We start from the raw sequence: 26,554 nt of genomic DNA, 5'->3' as shown, positions 1-26,554 counted from the left end.
CTCATTTTTAATATACGAAGATAATTCGTAGTTTGTTGAAACCTTTATCACTAATAACCTAAGAGACACAAGGGTCAAGTAGTAGCTATTAGGGAAAACTTAAAAACTTATTAACATTTTTAGTCCATTTACAGACATCCACATGAGGGTAATAATGTTTTAAAGGGCCTTTGCTTCTATGTACTTAATAAGTCTTAAGATTTCTATTCTAGTTAATCTTGCTAAAAAATATAATAATTTTGTTTTCTTCAAATAGTACTTTCCAATCTTAATAAACTCCTTCAAGAAAATTAACCATAGCCATAACAAATAAAAGTTAATAATAAAAAAAGCACTGACCACTTGGATTCCCACCTTATCCTGTGGGTCCTCAGAGTTTGAAAGTCACTGCTCAAGAGTAATTATTGTATTTCAATTTTGACATTAAATATTTCATGTCTGTCTCACCCACTAGTTGCCTACAAGTTTTCTATTAGGAAAGCTAAAAGCTTCAAGTCAAGAGCAAATCTAATCCAACCAAAGATAAAGATTTGAGCTATCATTAGTAGCTGTCATTTTAACATGATGTACAAATTGCATTTATAAGTTAAATTGTAAATAAAGGGCAACTTACCATTATGTTGCATCAAAGTTCATTTGTAAGTCAGTTGTTTCCCATTAAAATATTATAAAATGTCTTATAGTTCCTATGCTGGTCTGTAAAGGTTACTTAACTTTAAAATATAATAGAGTACTACTACCCACCTTTTCTAACACTGTCCCTATGAAAAAAACACATATAAAAATTTGGACAGAGTGGAAACACATCTTCCCAGTTCTAGCCAAAGTCACAGTAACAAATAACTATTTCCTCCCTCCTACAGAAAGAAGAAGGAACAGGGAAAAAGTCAGGGGAAAGTTCTAGAAGTATCAGAACACTAAGAAGGTAGAAGAAGGTGGGGCTTCAAGAACAACGGCTCCTGCAACCCATACTCCTGCTAGGTCTAGTGGGTCAGAGGCAGAGCTGACGGTATCCAATCCCACTAGAAGGGGAGGGGAAGCCGAGAAATGTTTGCCATCCCCTACCAGTGGAGGGGGGAGGGAGTTCCATAAGTCAAATGTTTTTGGGTGAGGAGTTTTTCTTTTCAACAAAACTCATCCTCTTTTTTATTTCTTTATGACCTTAGTAAAGGCTTCTTGTGTTTATATACACCATGTATAATAACAGTATATGCTGACAAAAAAGATATACAGGCATACCTCAGAGTTACTGTGGGTTTGGTTCCAGACCACCGCAAAAAAGGGAATATCACAATAAAGCGAGTCAGGAATTTTTTGGCTTCCCAATGCATATACAATTCATATTTACTCTACACTGTAGTGTATTAAGTGTGCAACAGCATTGTCTTTAAAAAAAAACAATCTACATACCTTAATTAAAAATACTTTATTGCTAAAAAATGCTAATCATCATCGGACAATGCAGGGCTGCCACAAAATTTCAATTTGTTAAAAAAACCACAATATCTGTGAAGCACAATTAGGCAGAGTAAAATAAAACGAGGTGTGCCTGTGTGTATGTGCGTGTTTGGGTGTGCGTGCCAGCCAAGAACAATTAATTTCTAATGCTACATAATTAGATAGACCTCCATGAAATCACTCCCATGAATAAGAATAATTAACTAATCTCATTTTAGACAGAATAACTCTTCCTCCACTAACCCTTGGAAAGGGAAAATATCCCAATATACTGAAAATAAGAGTAAAATCCTTAGTTAAATTATTTGTCCCAACAGAGAAAGCTTCACAGAAACTATCAAGGAAAAAATGGTATTAATAATCAAATTTTGCTTTTTTTTCCAGCCATAGAAAACCACTAAGGTATTAGATTTGGAGCATGGCTCTTATAACACAAAGTAAGATTTAAGTCATTGCTCTTTTTCTTCCTCAGAAAAGTTATTACTCTTCAGCTCAATTCTGTATTTTCTTGATCTCCTTTACCTTCACCACCCTGTTGAGCTATAGAAATATCCATAATCTAGTACCACTGATTCTATAGCACTTTCCTTCTCCAATTCTGGCTTTGCTACACTGTCTTATTCCTTGTACATGAAACAACTTCCTTCTCTTGAACATGAATTTGCCTTCCTGTAAGGCCATGGATAGAGACAGAGATTAAGACCATATTCCAAAAGGAATTCTGCACGCTAACAGTAGAGAAGTATATACCAGTAGAGAGCTGAAAGCACAGTTTGCTAGAGTCTAATTAAGAATATCTGCAGGCTTCCCTTGTGGCGCAGTGGTTGCGTCCACCTGCCGATGCAGGGTACACAGGTTCATGCCCCGGTCCAGGAAGATCCCACACGCCACGGAGCGGCTAGGCCCATGAGCCATGGTCGCTGAGCCTGTGCGTCTGGAGCCCGTGCTCCACAACGGGAGAGGCCACAACAGTGAGAGGCCAGCGTACCGCAAAAAAAAAAAAAAAAAAAAAGAATATCTGCAACTAGGGATTATCATACTAAGAAGTCAGTCAGAAAGAGATGACAAATACCATATGACATCACATGTGGAATCTAAAATATGATACAAATGAACCTATCTATGAAACAGAAACAAAATCAGGGACATAGATGATAGACTGCTGGTTGCCAAGGGGAAGGGAGATGGGAGAGGCGAGACATGAGAGTTTGGGATTAGCAGATGCAAACTGGTATACATAGAATGGATAAACAACAAGGTCCTACTGTATAGCACAGGGAACTACATTCAGTATGCGGTGATAAACCATAATGGAAAAGAATATGAAAAAGAACATATATATATGTATAACTGAGTCACTCAGCTGTATGTTGTAATTCAAGTATACTTCAATAAAAAATAAATTTTAAAAAAGAGGATCAGGGCTTCCCTGGTGGCGCAGTGGTTGAGAGTCCACCTGCCAATGCAGGGGACACGGGTTCGTGCCCCGGTCCAGGGGGATCCCACATGCCGTGGAGCGGCTGGGCCCGTGAGCCACGGCCACTGAGCCTGCGCGTCCAGAGCCTGTGCTCTGCGACAGGAGAGCCGCAGCAGTGAGAGGCCCGTGTACCGCAAAAAAAAAAAAAAAAAAAAAAAAAAAGATCATATTTTCCTCTCATCGCCTCAATCTCCTTGATTAGCACAGAAAATCAGGACTAAACTGAGCTTGCTGGTGAGGTTCAACATAGAGCATATTGGTTCCTTTCTTCCTTCCCCTCAAATCCTCCTCCTTCTCTAATACTCCCAACAAACATGCACACACACACACACACAATTTTTCTCTGCCTCTTCTCTTGAGAGAGTATGCGTATGTATGCACACATAACGTGCAATTAGGATCCACTGCATACATGTTCACATTTCAGTAACAGCCCCCTCCATATCTTAAAGAAGACAATAAAACTTATTTTAGACATGACTCTTAGGTTACTTCCAATCAAGATGGTGTTTCAAGTTTGTATCTTGAGATCCCCTTTGCACCAAACACAAAAGATTTTAAAAGAACTTCAAAATGACAAAGCCATGCTCAAAAATAAGGTAAACAGAACAGAAATAGAGCTTAAGCACAACAGTTGCAATTAAAGCTGCAAGTTACTCCTATGCTTCAGGTCCCAAAGTGGGTGGAAGAGGCTCTTATCACCAAGAGTACAAGGACTGAAAGTACCCCATTTGACGCACAGTATTGGAGAAAGGTAACTACTTGAAATCAAGACCTGGGGTGGTACTCCCCAGACCCTGAGGGAAGAGGGGGAAGAAAAAACAAAAAAACTGCAACAACTTCAGCAATATTTTCAGCATCAGATGTTCCCTTTTCCCAATATGAAGAATGAAAATATTCTGCTAGTTCTGTATAAAGACTAGTTTACTCTTAGAAAAATCAGGAATAGCATATCTTAAGATAGAAAACCAACTTCTAAAACTAAAAATTAGTTGAAATTATATATTAATTAGATAAAACTTCATTCTTTAGCATTACAATTAAAGCAATATCTAATGGTAACCATACTCCCTGGTGAACACCAGTGAAATTTCTACACTCTGATACTTGGACAAAAACTCAGAAAATCTCAACCACTGTAAATACAAAACCGAAAAAATTTAAATATGACAGTAGAAATTCTCACCTGTGTTTTGACTGTGATCTTTTCCTTCTAGAACGGGATTTTGAGCTAGACCTGGATTTTGAACGAGTGTGGGAACGAGATCGACCGCCTTTTCTTTCATTGTTCTTTCCAGACTCTGGGAGGAAAAAACCACTTTGCAGTGTAAGCTCAGAACAATTAAAGATCCCAGTTAATAATCAGGCACAAGTGGAATGTACCACATATAGTGCAAGGGGCCTACTCTCTGTACATCCTCCTCCTGTGCAATTATCCTTCAGAAACATCCAAGAAAGTCATTGCATAAACTCGTTGAGTGCAGCCACCCTGCAGCAGTACATATAAACCAGATGATTATAAACAGCTGTTCGTAGTATTTTGTTGCTGCCATAATGTACGATTATAACATGTCTGTAATTCCTATGACAGTGATTTTAAATCCTTTTTCCATTTATTTTCCTAGAATTGAAGCTTAAATTCTAATTTAGAAAATTTGCTCAAAGGTAAAAAAACATCTAGACATTTTTAGGTTGGATTTCTAATTTTAGTTAGCAACATAAAAGTTTGAAAGGGTGTTCCTTTACCATGCTAAAACAGACTCTGTAGTTTTCCTAACTCATGGGCTCTCTTCTCTATTTTTAAAATTAAAACTTTGAAGGAAAAGTGAATCTGCTTAATCATAACATTTAAAATATATTTATTCTTGTCTTTAGCCTCACAATAATATTTACACTTTGCTTTAAGCAAATCAGTTCTGCGTACTGATTTTGCTATTAAAATAAAAGAACTGATTAACTCAAGCTAACGTACCTCAATTCAGTATCATGGAAAAAAGATATTTGTGCTAAATAGTTCTTCAACCTTTAACACTAGTTAAGTCACTTACTCTTTCTTGAGTTTCAGTCTTCTTGTTTGTAAAATGAAGGGACTGAACAGATAATTTCTAAAATTCCTTCCAGTTCTAAGATTCTATGATCTTCAACTATGACCTATGTAACAACACTATGGCCTTACCTGGTTCGATAGCTGCTGAGATAAAGGACTGAGCCTCTCGCACTCGCTTCATTACTTCTTCTAACTCCTTAGCTGCAGCCTGAGGTGTCATCTCAGGGGGTTTTACTATTGCATTGTTGGAGTGATTTATTCTAAATTAAAAATATTAGCATATCACAAATACACACCATATTTTACAAAACATGAAACTAATTGTTTATATGATACACATATTTACAAATCTGAGGACATCTCAAAAGCACGTTTAGAATAATATAGCTAAATACAGAATAACCAAAACCAACCTCAAAACCATGATTTATCTCATTCCCATCTGCCATCATCTCTTGCTAACAAAGGCAAAAAGCAGGGGAAAGAAAGAAAAACTGAACCCTAGCTAACTTCTTTAACAACCTAAATAGACCAGGACAACGGCTTCTCCTCACAGCTTAGAGTTATAATAAATTAAAATGGTGACACCAGTATTAAAATGAATCACTTCTATTCTTAGATTATAAAATTTTGTTGATAACCTCTGCACCCTGGGAGGATGAAAGGGAACCTATATATCATGTGCACCATTTTAATCGACCCTGGACCATGGCCTAGTCATACAGCTACAAATATGGGAGGAATCTGATAAAACTCTTCCTTTATGGGTAACAGTGGTTTCTCTGATGCACATAAAAGAATTTGGTGTGCCTCACTTTACCATGGTGAAAACACAGCATTCACCAAGAACAGTTTCTTATCCCTTAATAGCAGACTCCTGATCAAACTGTATAATTAAGGCAATTATCTACAGAATTCAGATAAAATTGGTGCCTCAATAATGTGCATGAAATAGAATTTCTGGTCTTGAGTACCTGAAAGGCTACATCAATTTTTCATCACGCAAACAAGGATGTGAGCAAACCTTAAAATGTATAATTTAAAACATTTCTGGGTACTTTCTTCCTGAAATTTTGGATTTACCAAAATTCTTATTACTATATTACTGTAAGTTCTACCCATGTTAAACTGCCAATTAGTCTAGTGTAATAATGCAAATCCAACCTAACTTGTTAAAGCTTATGGAAAAAGACCTACAATCAATATGTACGGTATAAAAATAATGTTAACTTTAAATTAGACCTTATGAAATAGAAAATAAGATGTCTTCAAATGTAACTTTAATTTAAAGGCTAAAATGGTAAATATCTGTGCTTCATTTATACTTAACACAAAGTCTTCCTTTCCACAAATTGCCAATTACTATTAAAAAGAGAAAAAAAAAACCTTCATTACATCAAAACCACAAAATTTTTTCAAAATTATTAAAATTTCTTTGTTTAGTGTTTCTTACTTCAGTGGCCTGTCTCCAAACATAACTCCATTAAAAGCAAGGGCCCTTGGTACAGAATTTTGGTCTGCAAATTCCACAAAAGCAAACCGAGTTGGCTGAGTCTCATCACCTGCCATCCGCACAAACTTCACTTCTCCAACTTGTTTAAAAAATTCAAGTAGCTGATCAGCTGTTGTTGTCTGAAGAAACAAAGTAACACTTTAATAAAGTATATTCTTCTTTTAAAAAAATCAGGTAAATACTACTTTATCAATTGATACAATTTTTAAGAAAGGGAAAGGAATAAGAGGTCCCACCACTCAATTTCTTCTTATATTAGTTACCTGGGAATTCAAATTGCCAACATAGACTGTTCTCCTAATTTCATCAATTTTGGAAGGATCCACATTTCCCATAAGTGGTGGCTGTGGTATCTCTCCAAGTGTTGCAATATTGGGGTCTAGTGCTGCTGCTGGTATAGCTCCCAAACTGCTAAGGGAAACACCCAGCTATAAAAAAATTAAAAAAAAAAAAAGAGCAGATATTTTCTATTAGTGTCAAAAATTACCATTCTCTAATCTTGAAGAATATTGATCAACTCAGTAAGTATGGGAAAGAGACTAGGGACTCCTAATTTAAGCCAAGTATATATCTGAATTATTCAGAGTAAGGTCACAGTAGTTTTCAATGTAATTAGAAATACAACATATTTCTTAACTATCTGGGTATTTTAATTACTTCTAAACTTGACACTAAAAACAAACAGTCCATTCTTATTATCTGTAGTATTTATGTCCAATAAAGTTTGCCATGAAGACTGAATTATTAAATACTGAAATCGCTGCTCCTAGGGAAAAAACACAGGGCTAGGTTCCTATGAGCCTTTGGTCATAACACTTTCATCAAGAGATAAATATATGACCTTGTTTTATGTGTGCTTCTGTTTAAAAATACCTTAGTTAGTATATATTATTGATTCATTAACATTAAACTCATGACCAGCAGCATGATCAACTCATGCCTGAATGAACCTTATCTTACATAAGAATTTTCTCTGTAAAGTACATCACAGGCTTCCAACACTTAGGAACACTAGAAAGAACTTTAGCACTATGTTGGGGGCCAATTTAAAAAGCAAAACCACCAACATAAAGCACAAAAATGCAAAACACATGACACTCGACACACCACACACAAAAAACTTATTTACACCATTAGAGCTGAAATAAGAAGGCAGAGTGTTGCTCTGTTTGAACTCATCTGGGAATGAACATATCAAGCAACTCAATTTTTTCATCATTCTATTTGTGTTGATGAATAACCACAAAAGCACCACAAGTACTGATTTTGAGATTTCAAATAAATTTTAGCTAGTACGTGAATTCACAAATACAGAATTCACAAATAATGAGAATCAACTGTACCTCAGGCATTCACCAACACTGTGAATTCCTAATTTTTGCTAGGTTATTAACTCAATTCTCAGAACAGCCCTAAGAGATAGATATTACTATTATACCAATTTCACAGATAAAGACAAAGTCTTACAGAAAATAATTTTCCCAAAGATACTCAGCTAACAAGTGGTAAAACCAGGGTACCACCAGGCACAGACTAAAATTAAAACAGGGACAAAGTTTACCTAAGAAAAGAAACCTAAAATATTAAACCCTTACTTATATTACAGTAGGAAAAAGATTAATTAAAACTTTTGAATTAACTTTCATAACATTACTAAAATCAGTTTTTAGTACGAGCATTAAGAAACACATTTTTAATGTGAATTTAAACTTGAAAAGATAGATCTCAGAATGTGAAAATGAAAAATTTTGCAGAATTCACAAGACTTTTCAAGGAAAAAAAAACCTGTAACTTTCATTTCCGCTTGTACAATTTAAGTCAAATAAGTTAACTGACTATATATATTGTTATATTGTTGCAAAACTACTAAAATTTAACAAATGTTAAGTAACAACACTTCCTAAAGGTGAAAATACTAGTTTATGAAATGAGTATCACTTATGCTTATCACAGCAACCCATGTGTAAACTTTTCAAAACATGTCAAATCAAGTTTTACCCCCGCTTAAAACCCTTTAGAATAAAATTCAAACTTCCTTCTATGGCCTAAACAGCCCTACATCATCAGTGCCCTATCTATCCCTCCAATCTCAAAACACCTACTACCCTGCCGCCCCCCACCCCGCCCCCCTGCCTTCACAACCATTCTGCACCTGGAACACAAGTTTTTCTCACTTTAGAGTTTCTCACTTGGCATTCCTTCTGCCCTAGAAAGCTCTTCCCCTAGCTTCTGGGGGCTGAATCCTTCATCCGCCAGGTCAATCACCCTCTCCAGGAGGCTTTCCCTCACCTTATGCAGAGCCTCATTTACTCTCTACTACACCACTCTGGTTTTTGTTTTCCTTCATAGTATTTATTACAATCTGTGGTATCTTGCTACTAACAGATCTTATATTTTTTGCTGTCGCCATTTCAAGTTATCATGATGTTGCAGAAAATATCTTAGTTCAAAACAGGTGAATGATTTAGCCTCTCTCCGCATGTTGCATCTAATCACACTCCTTTTTCATCTTTGATAGTCTAACATTCACAGATGATTAAGGGTCATAACTTAATTTTTTTTTCTACTATGCAAGAGAATTATTATATACAATTAAGATAAATTGCAAATATGAGTCTTATTATTTGTCAGTTTTGCATGGATTTAAAACAGGCCTTTCCAGGTATTCCCAGCTGTCAATCCCTTTGACCTACAAATTTCTCCACTGGGACATACAATTATAGATCTCTAATGGGCCTACAATTATAGATCTCTAATGGGCCTTTCCAAATCATCTAATCCAACTCCTTTGTTTCTCAAATTTAAAGATCATTCAGTCCTGTTTTTAGAAACTTTTCCTGTCTCTCTCTCTCTCTTCTTTGCACTATACCATTCTTCGACACTTGTGTCATTTAACATGGTAATCACCAATCACATATGGTTATTTGAATTTTAATTAAAATTCAGTGCCTCAATAACACTAGCCACATTTCAAGTGCTCAAGAGCCACATGTTGGGCTTCCCTGGTGTCACAGTGGTTGAGAGTCCAACTGCCGATGCAGGGGACATGGGTTCGTGCCCTGGTCCGGGAGGATCCCGCATGCCACGGAGCGGCTGGGCCCATGAGCCATGGCCGCTGAGCCTGTGTGTCTGGAGCCTCTGCTCCGCAATGGGAGAGGCCACAACAGTGAGAGGCCCACGTACCACAAAGAGCCACATGTTGCTAGTGGCTTCTATACTAGATAGTAGAAATACAGACATCTCCATCATAGCACAAAGTTCTACTGGATGTGGCTGCACTGTAACAATACAACTACCCTTCGTTAGATTAGCCTATTTTCTAGCCCTGGTCTAAAGGACCTAAATACTTAAGTTGCCCTTTCAGTCTTTGAGGAGGTAAAGGTGACCTGACTCCCGATATAAAACTTTTGCCTTCTGACAAAGAAACCTTGGCCTCCCTGGAGATGTGATTTTTAAATAGAGAGAAACCTCATGAAAGGTTTCACTCTTATGAAAGAGTAAGCCTTTTTAATGTCTGGAAAAGAAATGTTCTAGGCAGAGGATAAATAAGTACAACAGCCCTAAGACAGAAATATCTTTGGCTTATCCAAAAATCAACAAAGCCAATAAGACTGAAATAGAGGGGAGCCAGGAAAACAAGTACGATAAAAAAGGTCAGAGAGGTAGCTAGGAGCCAAATCACAGGCCACCTTTCCCCTGTTTTCTACTTAAAATTATTCTTCATGAATTAAGTTTTATAAAAATACGTATCTACAGCTGAATCAAAAGGAATCATTTCCCCTCACAGCAACAAATTAAATAATAAAAACTTTCTATTCTTGATAAATAAAACCTAAAAATTTTCAAGATAGCAAGACAATATTTCCTGAGGAGGGCGAAAAAAAGATGATGATCCAGGAATTAATCTTAAAATATACCAAAACATACCCAAAATAAAATTTTTAGAAAGCCCAATTCAAATGATCAGATGTTAAATTAAAAATCATTAAAAGATCAGAACCTTCCAGATGGCAGAGGAGTAAGCTCTGGAGATCATCTTCCTACCCACAAATACATCAAAAATAAATTTACATGTGGAACAACTCCTAGAGAACACCTACTAAGCACTGGCAGAAGACCTCACACTTCCCAAAAGACAAGAGACTCCACACATACCAGGTCATGTGGCTGACAGGGTCTTGGTGCTCTGGCCAGGTATCAGGCCTGAGCCTCTGAGATGAGAGAGCCGAGCTCAGGACACTGGACCACTTTCACCTCCCGGCCCTGTGTAACATCAATCAACAAGAGCTCTCCCAGAGATCTCTGTCTCAACGCTAAGACCCAGCTCCACTCAACTGCCAGCAAACTCCAGTTCTCGGCATCCTATGCAAAACAACTAGCAAGACAGGAACACAACCCCAAGCATTAGCAGAGAGGCTGACTAAAATCATAAGTTCACAGACACCCCAAAACATACCACCAGACGTGGACATGCCCACCAGAAAGACAAGATCCAGCCTTATCCTCCAGAACACAGGCACCACTACCCTCCACCAGGAAGCCTACACAACCCACTGAACCAACCTTATCCATTGGGGGCAGACACCAAAAACAACAGGAACTACAAACCTGCAGCCTGCAAAAAGGAGACCCCAAACACAGTAAGTTAAGCAAAATGAGAAGACAGAGAAATACAGAGCAAATGAAGGAGCAAGGTAAAAACCCACCAGACCAAGCAAATAAAGAGGAAATAGGCAATCTACCTGAAAAAGAATTCAGAGAAATGATAGTAAAGATGATCCAAAATCTTGGAAATAGAATAGAGAAAATATAAGAAACGTTTAAAAAGAGCCAAGAACAAACAAACAAGGATGAACAACACAATAAGTGAAATTAAAAATTCTCTAGAAGGGATCAACAGCAGAATAATTGAGGCAGAAGAACAGATAAGTGACCTGGAGGATAAAATAGTGGAAATAACTACTGCACAGCAGAATAAAGAAAAAAGAATGAAAAGAATCGAGGACAGTCTCAGAGACCTCTGGGACAACATTAAACACACCAACATTCGAATTATAGGGGTCTGAGAAGAAGAAGAGAAAAAGAAAGGGACTGAGAAAATATCTGAAGAGATTATAGTCAAAAACTTCCCTAATATGGGAAAGGAAAGAGTCAATCAAGTCGAGGAAGCGCAGAGAGTCCCATACAGGAAAACCCAAGGAGAAAAACGTCAAGACGCATATTAATCAAACTATCAAAAATTAAATACTAAAAATATTAAATATTAAAAGTAGCAAGGGAAAATCAACAATTAACATACAAAGGAATCCCCATAAGGTTAACAGCTGATCTTTCAGCAGAAACTCTGCTAGCCAGAAGGAGGTGGCAGGACATATTTAAAGTGATGAAAGGGAAAAACCTACAACCAAGATTACTCTACCCAGCAAGGATCTCATTCAGATTCGATGGAGAAATTAAAACCTTTACAGACAAGCAAAAGCTAAGAGAATTCAGCACCACCAAATCACCTTTACAACAAATGCTAAAGGAACTTCTTTAGGCAGGAAACACAAGAGAAGGAAAAGCCCCAAAATAAAAAACCCAAAACAATTAAGAAAATGGTAACAGTAACATACATATTGGTAATTACCTTGAATGTAAAATGGATTAAATGCCCCAACCAAAAGACACAGACTGGCTGAATGGGTACAAAAACAAGACCCGTATATATGCTGTCTACAAGAGACCCACTTCAGACCTAGGAACACATACAGACTGAAAGTGAGGGGACGGAAAAAGATATTCCATGCAAATGGAAATCAAAAGAAAGCTGGAGTAGCAATTCTCATATCAGACAAAATAGACTTTAAAATAAAGACTATTACAAGAGACAAAGAAGGACACTACATAATGATCAAGGGATCAATCCAAGATGATATAACAATTGTAAGTACTTATGCACCCAACACAGGAGCACCTCAATACATAAGGCAAATGCTAACCGCCATAAAAGGGGAAATCGACAGTAACACAATCATAGTAGGGGACTTCAACACCCCACTTTCACCAATGGACAGATCACCCAAAATGAAAATAATTAAGGAAACACAAGCTTTAAATGATACATTAAACAAGATGGACTTAATTGATATTTATAGGACATTCCATCCAAAAACAACAGAATACACTTTCTTCTCAAATGCTCATGGAACACTCTGCAGGATAGACCATATCTTGGATCACAAATCAAGTCTTGGTAAATTTAAGGAAATTGAAATCGTATCAAGCATCTTTTCCAACCACAACGCTATGAGACTAGATATCAATTACAGGAAAAAAAAAACTGTAAAAACTGCAAACACATGGAGTCTAAACAATACACTACTAAATAACCAAGAGACCACTGAAGAAATCAAAGAGGAAATTTTTTAAAACCTAGAAACATGGGCTTCCCTGGTGGCGCAGTGGTTGAGAGTCTGCCTGCCGATGGAGGGGACACGGGCTCGTGCCCCAGTCCGGGAAGATCCCACATACCGCAGAGTGGCTAGGCCTGTGAGGCACAGCCACTGAGCCTGCGCACCTGGAGCCTGTGCTCCGCAGCAGGAGAGGCGACAACAGTGAGAGGCCCTTGTACCGCAAAAAAACAAAACAAAGCAAAACAAAAAACCTAGAAACAAATGACAATGAAAACATGACAGCCCAAAACCTATGGGATACAGCAAAAGCAGTTCTAAGAGGGAAGTTTATAGCAATACAATCCTACCTCAAGAAACAAGAAAAATCTCAAATAAACAACTTAACCTTACACGTAAAGCAATTAGAGAAAGAAGAACAGAAAAAAACCCCAAAGTTAGCAGAAGGAAAGAAATCATAAAGATCAGATCAGAAATAAATGAAAAAGAAATGAAAGAAACAATAGCAAAAATCAATAAAACTAAAAGCTGGTTCTTTGAGAAGATAAACAAAATTGATAACCCATTAGCAAGACTTATGAAGAAAAAAAGGGAGAAGACTCAAATCAACAGAATTAAAAATGAAAAAGGAGAAATAACAACTGACACTGCAGAAATACAAAGGATCATGAGAGATTACTACAAGCAGCTATATGCCAATAAAACGGACAACCTTGAAAAAATGGACATATTCTTAGAAAAACACAACCTTCCAAGACTGAACCAGGAAGAAATAGAAAATATAAACAGACCAATTACAAGCACTGAAATTGAAACTGTGATTAAAAATCTTCCAAAAGGGCTTCCCTGGTGGCGCAGTGGTTGAGAGTTCGCCTGCCGATGCAGGGGACACGGGTTTGTGCCCAGGTCCAGGAAGATCCCACATGCTGTGGAGCAGCTAGGCCTGTGAGCCATGTCCATTGAGCCAGCACGTCCGGAGCTTGTGCTCTGCAGCGGGAGAGGCCACAACAGTGAGAGGCCTGTGTACCGCAAAAAAAAAAAAAAGAAAGAAAAAAGAAAAACAATCTTCCAACAAACAAAAACCCAGGACCAGATGGCTTCACAGGCGAATTCTATCAAATATTGAGAGATGTGCCAACAACTATCCTTCTCAAACTCTTCCAAAAATAGGAGAGGAAAGAACACTCCCAAACTCATTCTACGAGGCCACCATGACCCTGATACCAAAACCAGACTAAGATGTCACAAAAAAAAGAAAAATACACGCCAATATCACTGATGAACATAGTTGCAAAAATCCTCAACAAAATACTAGCAAATGGAATCCAACAGCACATTAAAAGGATCATACACCATGATCAAGTGGGAATTATCCAAGGAATGCAAGGATTCTTCAATATACACAAATCAATCAATGTGATAAACCATAAAAACGAATTGAAGGATAAAAACCATATGATCATCTCAATAGGTGCAGAAAAAGCTTTCAACATACTTCAACACCCATTTAGGATAAAAACCCTCCAGAAAGTAGGCATAGAGGGAACTTACCTCAATATAATAAAGGCCATGTATAATAAACCCACAGCCAACATCGCTCTCAATGGTGAGAAACTGAAACCATTTCCACTAAGATCAGGAAAAAGACAAGGATGCCCACTCTAACCACTATTATTCAACATAATTTTGGAAGTTATAGCTACAGCAATCAGGGAAGAAAAAGAAATAAAAGGAATACAAATTGGAAAAGACGTAAAACTGTCACTGTTTGCAGATGACGTGATACTATACATAAAGAATCCTAAAGATGCTACCAGAAAACTACTAGAGCTAATCAATGAATTTGGTCAAGTAGCAGGATAAAAAACTAATGCACAGAAATCTCTTGCATTCCTACACACTAATGATGAAAAATCTGAAAGAGAAATTAAGGAAACACTCCCATTTACCATTGCAATAAAAAGAATAAAATATCTAGGAATAAACCTACCTAAGGAGACAAAAGACCTGTATGCAGAAAACTATAAGACACTGATGAAAGAAATTAAAGATGATACAAACAGCTGGAGAGACATACCATGTTCTTGGATTGGAAGAATCAACATTGTGAAAATGACTATACTACCCAAAGCAATCTACAGATTCAACGCAATCCCCATCAAACTACCACTGGCATTTTTTACAGAACTAGAACAAAAAATTTCACAATTTGTATGGCAACACAATAGACCCCGAATAGCCAAAGCAATCTTGAGAATGAAAAATGGAGCTGGAGGAATCGGGCTCCCGGAATCCAGGCTATACTACAAAGCTACAGTAATCAAGACAGTATGGTACTGGCACAAAAACAGAAATATAGATCAATGGAACAGGATAGAGAGCCCAGAGATAAACCCACACACATATGGTCACCTTATCTTTGATAAAGGAGGGAAGGATATACAGTGGAGAAAAGACAGCCTCTTCAATAAGTGGTGCTGGGAAAACTGGACAGCTACATGTAAAAGTATGAAATTAGAACACTCCCTAACACCACACACAAAAATAAACTCAAAATGGGTTAAAGACCTAAATGTAAGGCCAGACACTATCAAACTCTTAGAGGAAAACATAGGCAGAACACTATACGACATAAATCACAGCAAGATCCTTTTTGACCCATCTCCTAGAGAAATGGAAATAAAAACACAAATAAACAAATGGGACCTAATGAAACTTAAAAGCTTTTGCACAGCAAAGGATACCATAAACAAGACCAAAAGACAACCCTCAGAATGGGAGAAAATATTTGCAAATGAAGCAACTGACAAAGGATTAATTTCCAAAATTTATAAGCAACTCATGCAGCTCAATAACAAAAAAAACAAACAACCCAATCCAAAAATGGGCAGAAGAACTAAATAGACATTTCTCCAAAGAAGATATACAGATTGCTAACAAACACATGAAAGAATGCTCAACCTCATTAATCATTAGAGAAATGCAAATCAAAACTACAATGAGATATCATCTCACACCGGTCAGATTGGCCATCATCAAAAACTCTAGAAACAATAAATGCTGGAGAGGGTGTGGAGAAAAGGGAACCCTCTTGCACTGCTGGTGGGAATGTAAATTGATACAGCCGCTATGGAGAACAGTATGGAGGTTCCTTAAAAAACTACAAATAGAACTACCATACGACCCTGCAATCCCACTACTGGGAATATACCCTGAGAAAACTATAATTCAGAAAGACTCATGTACCAAAATGTTCATTGCAGCTCTATTTACAATAGCCAGGACATGGAAGCAACCTAAGTGTCCATCAACAGATGAATGGATAAAGAAGATGTGGCACATATATACAATGGAATATTACTCAGCCATAAAAAGAAATGAAACTGAGTTATTTATAATGAGGTGGATGGACCTGGAGTCTGTCATACAGAGTGAAGTAAGTCAGAAGGAGAAAAACAAATACCGTATGCTAACACATATATATGGACTCTAAGGGAAAAAAATGTCATGAAGAGGTTAGTGGTAGGACGGGAATAAAACACAGACTTACTCGAGCATGGACTTGAGGATATGGGGAGGGGGAGGGGTGGGCTGTGACGAAGTGGGGGAGTGGCAGGGACATATATACACTATCAAATGTAAATTAGATAGCTGGTGGGAAGCTGCTGCATAGCACAGGGAGATCACCTCTGTGCTGTGTGACCGCCTGGGGGGGTGGGATAGGGAGGGTGGGAGAGAGGGTGATGCAAGAGGGAGGAGATGTGGGAGCATGTGTGTATGTATAACTGATTTAGTTTGTTGTAGAGGGAAAACTAACACACTATTGTAAAACAATTATACTCCAATAAAGATGTTAAAAAAAAAATAAAATAAAATAAAATACAAAAAAAAAAAAAAAAAAAAAGAAAAATGGAGCTGGAGGAATCAGGCTCCCGGAATCCAGGCTATACTACAAAGCTACAGTAATTAAGACAGTATGGTACTGGCACAAAAACAGAAATATAGATCAACGGAACAGGACAGAGAGCGCAGAGCTAAACCCACACACATATGGTCACCTTATCTTTCATAAAGGAGGTGAGAATATACAATGAAGAAAAGAAAGGCTCTTCAATAAGTGGTGCTGGGAAAACTGAACAGCTACATGTAAAAGAATGAAATTAGAACACTCCCTAACACCATATACAAAAATAAACTCAAAATGGATTAAACACCTAAATTTAAGGCCAGTCACTATAAAACTCTTAGAGGAAAACATAGGCAGAACATTATGACATAAATCACAGCAAGATCCTTTTTGACACACCTCCTAGAGAAATGGAAATAAAAACAAAAATAAACGGGACCTAATGAAACTTAAAAGCTTTTGCACAGCAAAGGAAACCATAAACAAGATGACAAGACAACCCTCAGAATAGGAGAAAATATTTGCAAACGAAGCAACTGACAAATGATTAATCTCCAAAATATACAAGCAGCTCATGCAGCTCAATATCAAAAAGACAAACAACCCAAACCAAAAATGAGCAGAAGACCTAAACAGACATTTCTCCAAAGAAGATATACAGATTGCCAACAAACACATGAAAGGATGCTCTACATCACTTATCATCAGAGAAATGCAAATCAAAACTACAATGAGGTATCACCCCACACCAGTCAGAATGGCCATTGTCAAAAAATCTACAAACAATAAATGCTGGAGAGGGTGTGGAGAAAAGGGATCCCTCTTGCACTGTTGGTGGGAATGTAAATTGATACAGCCACTGTGGAGAACAGTATGGAGGTTCCTTACAAAACTAAAAACCGAACTACCATACAACCCAGCAATCCTACTACTGGACATATACCCTGAGAAAACCATAATTCAGAAAGAGTCATGTACCACAATGTTCACTGCAGCACTATTTATAGTAGCAAGGACATGGAAGTAACCTAAGTGTCCATCAACAGATGAATGGATTAAGAAGATGCAGCACACATATAGAATGGAATATTACTCAGCCGTAAAAAGAAACAAAATTGAGTTATTTGTAGTGAGGTGGATGGACCTAGAGTCTGTCACACAGAGTGAAGTAAATCAGAAACCGAAAAACAAGTACTGTATGCTAACACATATACATGGAATCTAAAAAAAAAAATGGTTCTGTAGAACCTAGGGGCAGGTCAGGAATAAAGACGCAGACATAAATAATGGACTTGAGGACATGGGGTAGGGGAAGGGTAAGCTACGACAAAGTGAGAGAGTGGCATTGACATATATACACTACCAAATGTAAAACAGATAGCTAGTGGGAAACAGACGCATAGCACAGGGAGATCAGCTCCGTGCTTTGTGACCACCTACAGGGGTAGGCTAGGGAGGGTGGGAGGGACACGCAAGAGGGAGGAGATATGGGGATATATGAATATGTATAGCTGATTCAGCAGAAACTAACACAACTTTGTTATACAGCAGAAACTAACACAACATTGTAAAGCAATTATACGCCAATAAAGATTTTAAAACAAAATAAAAATAAGTAAAAAATAAAATGTATTTTCCTCCCATGGATCACAATACAGGTCTCCCGCAGAACAGTGCCGTGTGAAAATCCTAAAATTTTGCACTTCCAAGTTTCAAAAACCACTTTTATAACTTGGATAAACTATGATCATAAAGTTTACTGGTTCACTCCCTAAGAACCCAGTACCACAAAGTAAAACACAGCTTTCCATTAATGTGAGTTCTGTTATTTGTCTTGGGTTTATTTTTGAAGAAAAATGACTCTTATTTAAAATAAAAGACCAGAATCTTTTTATATAAACCAAGAACCCAGTAACAGCAAATCTTTTTTTGACACCACTTGGAAATCACAAATGAGGCATTAAATTACTATTTAATTCTGCTAATGAAAAATATTTTTGCCATGTTTTTACCATGTTACATTTTCTTAGTATCAGACAAAAAATTCTCTTGAGATATTTTTCCCAATACCAATGGTGTAAATTATTTCATATTTTTCAAATGGATTTAGTCCTCCTGAACTGGGAAATAGTTACCTAGATTGTCCAATTCCCTATGCTATCTAAAATGCTGAATTTCAATAACTGATTTCCTAATGAATAATATATTTCAGTTCTCAAATTTAAATGAATCCCCAATTACTTCATAAGCAATTCCAAAAGGCAGTTCAAGTCAGTAACATGGGGAAAAAAGCAGACATTTCGAATCCTCTCCATTTAAAAACACAAATACTTAAAATAGAAATAGTTTTCTAAGCTCTTAAAAAAAAAAAAAAACTTTCTAAGCTCTTTATTCAACCAATTACACAGTTAAATGATCACTCCCTTTAGAAGAGGGTGTATCATACTTACTGTAGTTAAGGGATTTGGAGTCGGTATGGGAAGCAAGCCTGCACCAGGCATCAGACTTGTCATGGTTGGAGCAGGAGCCAATAGAGAGAGAGCTTTGGCTTCCTCTGGGATTTTACCTGCAGAGGCAAGTTCCAAACATTACAGAAAGCAGAAACACCACACATACTTTATACTATGATTTTACAATTACCCTTGCACTTAAAAAATAATAATAATAAATGAATCTATCTATCAGATCCGTATAAAGAAATAAATAAGAACTTAAGTCTTTCCTTTTACCCTGCTCTACTAGGAAAAATAAAAGTGAGCAAAACTTCAAAGACTAACAATCTCATTAATGGAATATTATTTTAAAAACTGAATAATGTAGACAATTATTTAACACTTTGAGCTATGGGTCACCTGTACTGGAAACTTAATGTTCATGAACCAAACGATATCAAGCATGGACGCTTTCCCAGGACGGTGTTTTCGCGGTGATCGAAAGTTGTGTTACACATGACAACCGTTCGTGTTGGCTGCATCACTAATAGCACACAGAACATCAGATACAGAAAAGAAGAACATTTTTTAAAGTTTAATCCCCAGAAATGGCAAATAACCAAATTAGTCAAAAAAAAGAAAAAGAAAAAAACAAATATGTGCGAATTGAAATCTGTTCCTGAGTGTCCCTATCCTGTTAATTGAAACTACCTACTTGTGATGCAAACAATTTTGATAACCTTCCAAAAGATCCCATTTAATTTCAAGCAGACAGAAAAAAAGCCTACCACATGTAATCAGCTTCAATTGGAAAGGAAGCCTACACCCATTCAGTTAATAAGGTATCTCACCAACAATGACAGAGATGACTGAAAGAATCCAGTTCCAAAAAATATGCCTTGGGAAACTGCTAACATTTTTGAAAATGACTAACAAAAAAAAGTTCCCTAGTCTCAGGAAACTTCTTAAATTACTGACTTTTAGAACCGATTTATGTATACTTATCTGAAGAGGGGTGATTAATGCCTAAATGTCTTGCTTATAAGCATCCTAAGTGCCTAATAATAACAACAGTAACATTAAAATAATCCTAGACACTAAGAAAAAGAAATCCCTATGACTAGAAAAATGAAAATTTACTCTGAATTAAGTCTATCAATTTGCCATATTTAATTACTGAATTCTAATCAATTAATTTTGATAAGGACTGCGACTTTCACACATTTTTTCTGGTCCTTTCTCTCAACCTTCCCAAAAAGAAAATTTCTAAAAAGTTGACTACGTATAGCAATTTCAGAACTACTCATAATTATGTGGTATTTGGCTACACGTTTCCATTATGAATTCTTCAAAAGTAATTTAAAGTACAAATTCACGCCAAATTGAAAATAGCATGTGGAGTAAATTTTCAAAAAAGCACCATGTAGGGTTTCAGTGGTGAAAATTCTACTTAACACAACCACATGTGCAGGGATAAATCTCTAAAAAAATTATCTGAATATATTTCTAAACATGGCTGGAATACAAGACGAATTTTAAAACTTGCTTCAAGTAGTGGTTACACCTTATTTATAGAAATACAAAAATTACATTTTATTAGCTTTAGCAAGTGCCTACTTATTTCTAAGCTTTGCAACATCTAAGTCTACATTACCTTAATTTACTAATGTCAAAAACAAAGTCATTTTATTATTTCAGTAAATTCTGCATAAGCACTGATTTTAACATGCATAAAGATTAAAAGGCGGGAAGGCCTTACTGAAGACATCAAATAACAATAATTTATTTTGTATTTATTAGTTATTAGCATTAAGACATCTGTATACTCACATATACTATTTACATCACTATCAGACCTGCTTTATCTGTTAAAAATAAGTATTATTTTTTAAATATTTGTAAAACCTGTACACATCTTGATAAGTCAACTGAGGTCCTAAGGTACAAACCCTATGCTTCACTACCCTAATTTATGCATCTAAAAAACAAATAAAGTGTTCCAATCTAGTAATGTCCCCAATTTAATATTACCTGTCCATTAAATAAGCAAAACTATCCACATGAAAGACCACACAAACAAAACGGGTATTCAATACAGGCCAAAAGTTGATTACTTAACATAATAAAGTCATTCAGTGTTGGCTTAAAAATAGTATCAAGAGGGCTTCCCTGGGCTTCCCTGGTGGCGCAGTGGTTGAGAGTCCGCCTGTCGATGCAGGGGACACGGGTTCGTGCCCTGGTCCGGGAGGATCCCACATGCCGCGGAGCGGCTGGGCCCGTGGGCCATGGCCGCTGAGCCTGCACGTCCGGAGCCTGTGCTCCGCAACGGGAGAGGCCACAACAGTGAGAGGCCCGCGTACCACCAAAAAAAAAAAAAAAGTATCAAGAGGTTGTCTGCCTCTCACTGTCTCTCACAGTATAATAAACTATTATAAGTATTAAGTCTAACTAAAAGCACTATACTTTTTACTTATTCTAATTACCATTAAAGATACTTTAAGAAAAAAGTTCCATTGCTTAATTTCCAAGATAGAATTCTACCAAATATACCCTCCAAATACTATCAGAGTGTATAAAAGTATAAAACAAATAAGCAGTTAGCATTTTTCCCAAACTGTACTCATCAAAGACAATTGAGAGAAAAAACAATGTCTCTCACACATCCTAATCTCAGAATCCATTTAGTAACTAGTCTCTGAACATTTTTCAACTAAAAAATTCAAGCAAAAAAATACACACGTGTAAGTATTCAACAGTTTCTCAAATATCCATTCCCCATGTAGGCAATTAAAGTGTTTTCAAATCAAAGAAATGCTATTTTCTATAATAAATATCATAAAAGTGAAAAGTCTCTTGTCCTCTACCCCCAGAATGTTATAAGAAATTTACTTATTTTCTTTGATGATTTTGTATGCCTAAAATTCTAAGGGAGGAGGACGAAAATTAGAAGCTATCAGTTGGTCTTTATGAGAGATGCAGACTTGGGAGAAAACTGCAAAAATGTTACACTGAGATCAAAATGTGTTCCTAAGAATCTCATCAGTGTTTTAGTGTTTTGGGAACAAAATGTACCTGATCCGTTTATAAACACCAATTAAGACTAGCATTGAGCTTCACGAAACCATATCCTAATTTACTGTGAATATTTTATGTTAAGGATGAGCTCTACTAATCATCTCCCAATATAATTTGCAATGCAATGTTATGAACCCTTAATGGAATACCATTTACAAAGAACTGGAAAACCAGCTCACAAGTTAAAGTGAAAGAGATTTAACAAAACAAAAACAAAAACAAAAACAAAAAAAAGGGACAAAATAAAGAAAAAGAAATGAAATTAAAGTAAAACAATAAAAAACAGAGACAGGGCGTCCATCTTCTGCGGTTCAGACTCCGATCTCATTTCCCCAATGAAGGTTTCACTTGACGGCAGGTTTAGTGGCATGGCAAACAATGCCTAACTCAGGCAAGTGTAACAGGTCTGCCTTGGCCAGTCTAGTCATCTAATAATGCACAAATATCACATAGAGAAAACATACAAAACCAAATTAATAGTCAAAATCCATCTACCAGAAAATGTGGACATAAACTTATGACTGATGATTAGGCTGACACCCTTATTATGTTTGACCTTATCTTTTTCTAAGTGTTAACATTAAAAAGAAATCTGAGATGCACGCAACAACAAAAAGAGGTCATATTTGGATGAGTATAATGAAAGTATATTTTATTTGAAGTGGCATGTTTTATTAACAATAGCTAATGCTTAATATGTACGAAACTATTACACATCAAACATTACTTAAATGGCTTAGGACCTCACAGTACTACTGTCTGCATTAAAAAAAAACAGCAAATTGAAAGAAACTGAAAAAACTTCTTACAATTTTTTTCTATGGTTTTCTCACTTCTTTCATAATGCTGTTTCTATAATATCAAGGAAAGAATACAATCAGTGAAGTAAACAGAAGACTGCTTACAGCACCACAGCACATCTCCTCTTACAGAACTTACTCCACTGGAACTCTTTCCTTTGATTTATTTCAAACTCACTTTGCTATCTTTTTTAACACAACAATACATTATTACTTTGCTTGCAGTGCATAATCAGATCTTTTAACAGCTCACTGTGACATTCTTCAGGTTCTATAAGTTCATTTTTGTTGTATTTAATGAAAAATGTGTATCTGAATGTTTTTCCAATACAAATTATTTTATAGGTTAGTGTTCTAAAATACTTACAACTAAACTGGAATAAAAATATGCTTGAATTTTCACGTTCAAAAACAGTGAAATTTTGTCTCAGTTTGTTAATACTAAAAATATTCAAAAGCCATTATAATAAATGTGCATTTATTTATTTCTATCAAGTAAAACAAACAAAAAAGGAACCTCTACATGCCCATAATCTTGAACATTTATGACAAACCATGGTCACTTCTCAATATATGAAAAACTTTATGGGAATATAGCAAGGTTCCAACAGAGCAACACTCACAAAATTTTTCCTTCCAGTTCAATAAGCTAAAATCACACAAGATACTGTGCTGCTGGTGGCATAATTTTTTGATACGATTAACACTCCCATTTAGTAAACCTTCCACCTGATTTATTTTTTCCCATGCAGTTTACTTGGTATGAACTTGGTATACAGAACTAAATTATTACCAGCTCTTTTCTCACCTTGTTCTCCAATTTTGGGGTCACTGACCCTTACAGATTAGTAGATAAAGATAGATTTAGCAAATAATTAACTTTAATTCATTTTTTATTTATTCTACTATATTCATTATTATTTATTTTATTCTCCCTACGCCACTCTAACCCCCAGACATGGGAAAAATACTTTCAAATTTATCTGAAAAAATCCAGAATGTCCTATTCTGGGACATCAAAGATAACAGAGCAATACTCACTGTATCTGACTAATGTTTTTGACATCTCAGAACAGGCATTCTGAAATATGCATAAAACCTTGAAAGTGCAGCAAACTGTTTATTATACAGTATTTTAATGTGAGCCTGGTTTCTAAAAAAAGTTTTAAAACATGACATATGAAAGCTCCTTAAATTGTTTCAGGTAAAATTTTTATGTTGTGTAAAACAGTTACCAACAGCCACCAGTGAAAATATATTTTAAAGACATTTAAATTATAATAACCCAATTCTAAAATCCATGTACACGTCATAGTTAGTGCTCTGAATAAAAGTTAATTACACACCAGAACTGTCAAATTCAGCACAGCCTAGTATAATGAATGTGAATGGCTCTGCAAATAGAAGTTACTAAAAAAAAAATAGGCATTAGCTCTTAAAGCAGGTTATGTCATAAAATTTAACGAATTACTATAAGACCTTTGGCCTTGTTTCCACCTTCAACAACTATTTCCTCAATGGGGCTTTGGAAAATTGCTTTCCATGATTTTTCTTCTATTAATCACCACCACCACCACTCCTCCCTCACCCGCAAAAAAAAAAGCCAGCAAAATTAGAAGTAAATTCTAGTTGCACAGCAAATTACACTAAATGTAAAATAATGGTCTCAGTAACAATTAAGGTAAATTACCTTAAGAAGATACTTTAAAGATTAAATTATGAATATTTTTCTTAAACATAATTACTACCTAACCCCCATTTGGTGAAATGTGTACACTTTTTTTTTTATTTTTTATTTTTTTAAATTTTTTATTTACTTAATATCATTAATAGGTATACACAGGGGCAAATGCTTACTTATTTACACATTTTAAATAATGTCCTCTACCAATTTAGTATTTTAATTTCAAAACGCTTTCTTTACAACTTGCAAACTGAATACAGAAAGTCAAAGCAAACCAAAGAAGCCATGTAATTTATAAATTTTTAAATGTTTAGCTATAAAATCTCAAATATACATAAGTAATAAATTAACCATTTTATTATTACGTAAAATCCTTTCTACCTCCAAATTTCATTCTTACACACACACACACCATATTTACTTGCCAATTTCTAGGAAAGCCAATGGTAGTAACAGACAGGACAGAGATTAAAATAACTGAAAAAAACATGTGAGATACTAACCTTCTGCACAAGGAACAACTATCAGAGCTCTGTCAATAAAAACCGTGTTAGTTAGATGCTGGGCCACGCCAACACTTGATGGATCACGAAACTTAACATAACATACTTTGGAAGAAAAAGCAAGAGGTGCGTTGCTGCAAGATAAAAAGAAAAACAATTGGACTAATTAACATTTGGTTGGTTTTGTCATTTTCATTTAAAATTTCTTACTTATATCTTTACATAATCTTACAATCAAGACAGGAATTTTTGTTGCTAAGGATCATTAAGACATGAAATAGCACAACTTAGTCTTTTAATGGTGATTTGCTGCAACGACTGAAGGCATATCTAGGCAGGCCTATAGCCTTATTTGTTAAAAACCTGCAATTTAAATTAATGCCTTCTTAATCTGAGTGAAATGTGAAAATAGCTGACTTAACCCAAGGATGTCCAATCAGTGCATCATCATCAATAGGCAAAATCCCGTTTCATAAAAAAGCCCCAATCCTTCAAATTTTCTAATTACTTCCAAGCCTCCCTAACATGATTCCTGGCATTTAAATCACTGAAAACTTCACAACAGTCTTAAAAACAATCAGATAACCTGGAATTAAAATTAAGGTCTTTTGCATATACTGGCCTACTTCAAGCTAGGCAGCATTATGATTTTCCAGACAAAAATTTTACAAACAAAATTTTACATACTTTATATGCAAAAGAGCAAAGACTCTTATAAGTCCTACTAGATTTAATCTAGGCAGGACTATAGGAAAAAGAAGCCAGACACCGCACAGATGAAAGCAATTTTTCCACAATAGATTCCAAAATACACTATCCTCATAAAGGATCATTTTGTCAACCTGCCCATAATTATGTTCAATTAAAGTCTGTAATTGTCTTTAGCAAGTAAAAAGACACTAAATATACAGCTAATGTTTAACATAAATGTACAATCCTTTAAAATATTAAATTTTTCACACTAAAAAAAGATCATTTGAAATATACTAAATATGCATTGTGCAGCAACAATAATTTACTTTAGTTTACAAAACAGGTCAAGGAAGTTCACCATTATTCTAGACCTAGTAAATGGCAAAGATGAGATTTAAAGTCTAATCATCTAATTCCAAATCTCATGCAACCTTAATTATTCAATTAATCAAGAATTAATTTTAAAGCCAGTTTAATGTACTACTTAATTTGTAATTCCATATTCATTTTTTTAAATTAAAAAATTATATACAGCAACAAATCCAGCTTGCTAATGGTTAAATATATTTATGA

The 26,554-nt window shown here is 35.8% G+C and overlaps 1 protein-coding gene across 3 annotated transcripts in view; it reads right to left on the bottom strand.

Moving 5' to 3' along the window:
- Positions 1-26,554, bottom strand: part of SREK1 (splicing regulatory glutamic acid and lysine rich protein 1) — a 56,392-nt gene that overhangs the window by 22,863 nt on the left and 6,975 nt on the right. The window contains exons 2-8 of one of the 3 annotated variants that reach the window (XM_067031052.1): positions 25,289-25,422; positions 19,647-22,729; positions 19,245-19,360; positions 6,759-6,923; positions 6,436-6,614; positions 5,112-5,242; positions 4,122-4,236 (exon numbers count right to left, since the gene is read on the bottom strand). In XM_067031052.1, the coding sequence (XP_066887153.1) occupies positions 4,122-4,236; positions 5,112-5,242; positions 6,436-6,614; positions 6,759-6,923; positions 19,245-19,307 (653 nt within the window). In that variant the 5' untranslated portion in view covers positions 19,308-19,360; positions 19,647-22,729; positions 25,289-25,422. Of the gene's footprint in view, positions 1-4,121; positions 4,237-5,111; positions 5,243-6,435; positions 6,615-6,758; positions 6,924-19,244; positions 19,361-19,646; positions 22,730-25,288; positions 25,423-26,554 lie in introns of those variants that run through there. The other 2 variants (XM_059062273.2, XM_059062279.2) reach the window with 2 other exon arrangements.

Source organism: Kogia breviceps, chromosome 4 (genome assembly GCF_026419965.1).
Source record: "Kogia breviceps isolate mKogBre1 chromosome 4, mKogBre1 haplotype 1, whole genome shotgun sequence".
In the NCBI taxonomy this organism is placed as follows: Eukaryota; Metazoa; Chordata; class Mammalia; order Artiodactyla; family Physeteridae; genus Kogia; species Kogia breviceps.
The sequence above is the reverse complement of the archived record's forward strand: the minus strand, read 5'-3'. Positions and strand labels throughout refer to the sequence as shown.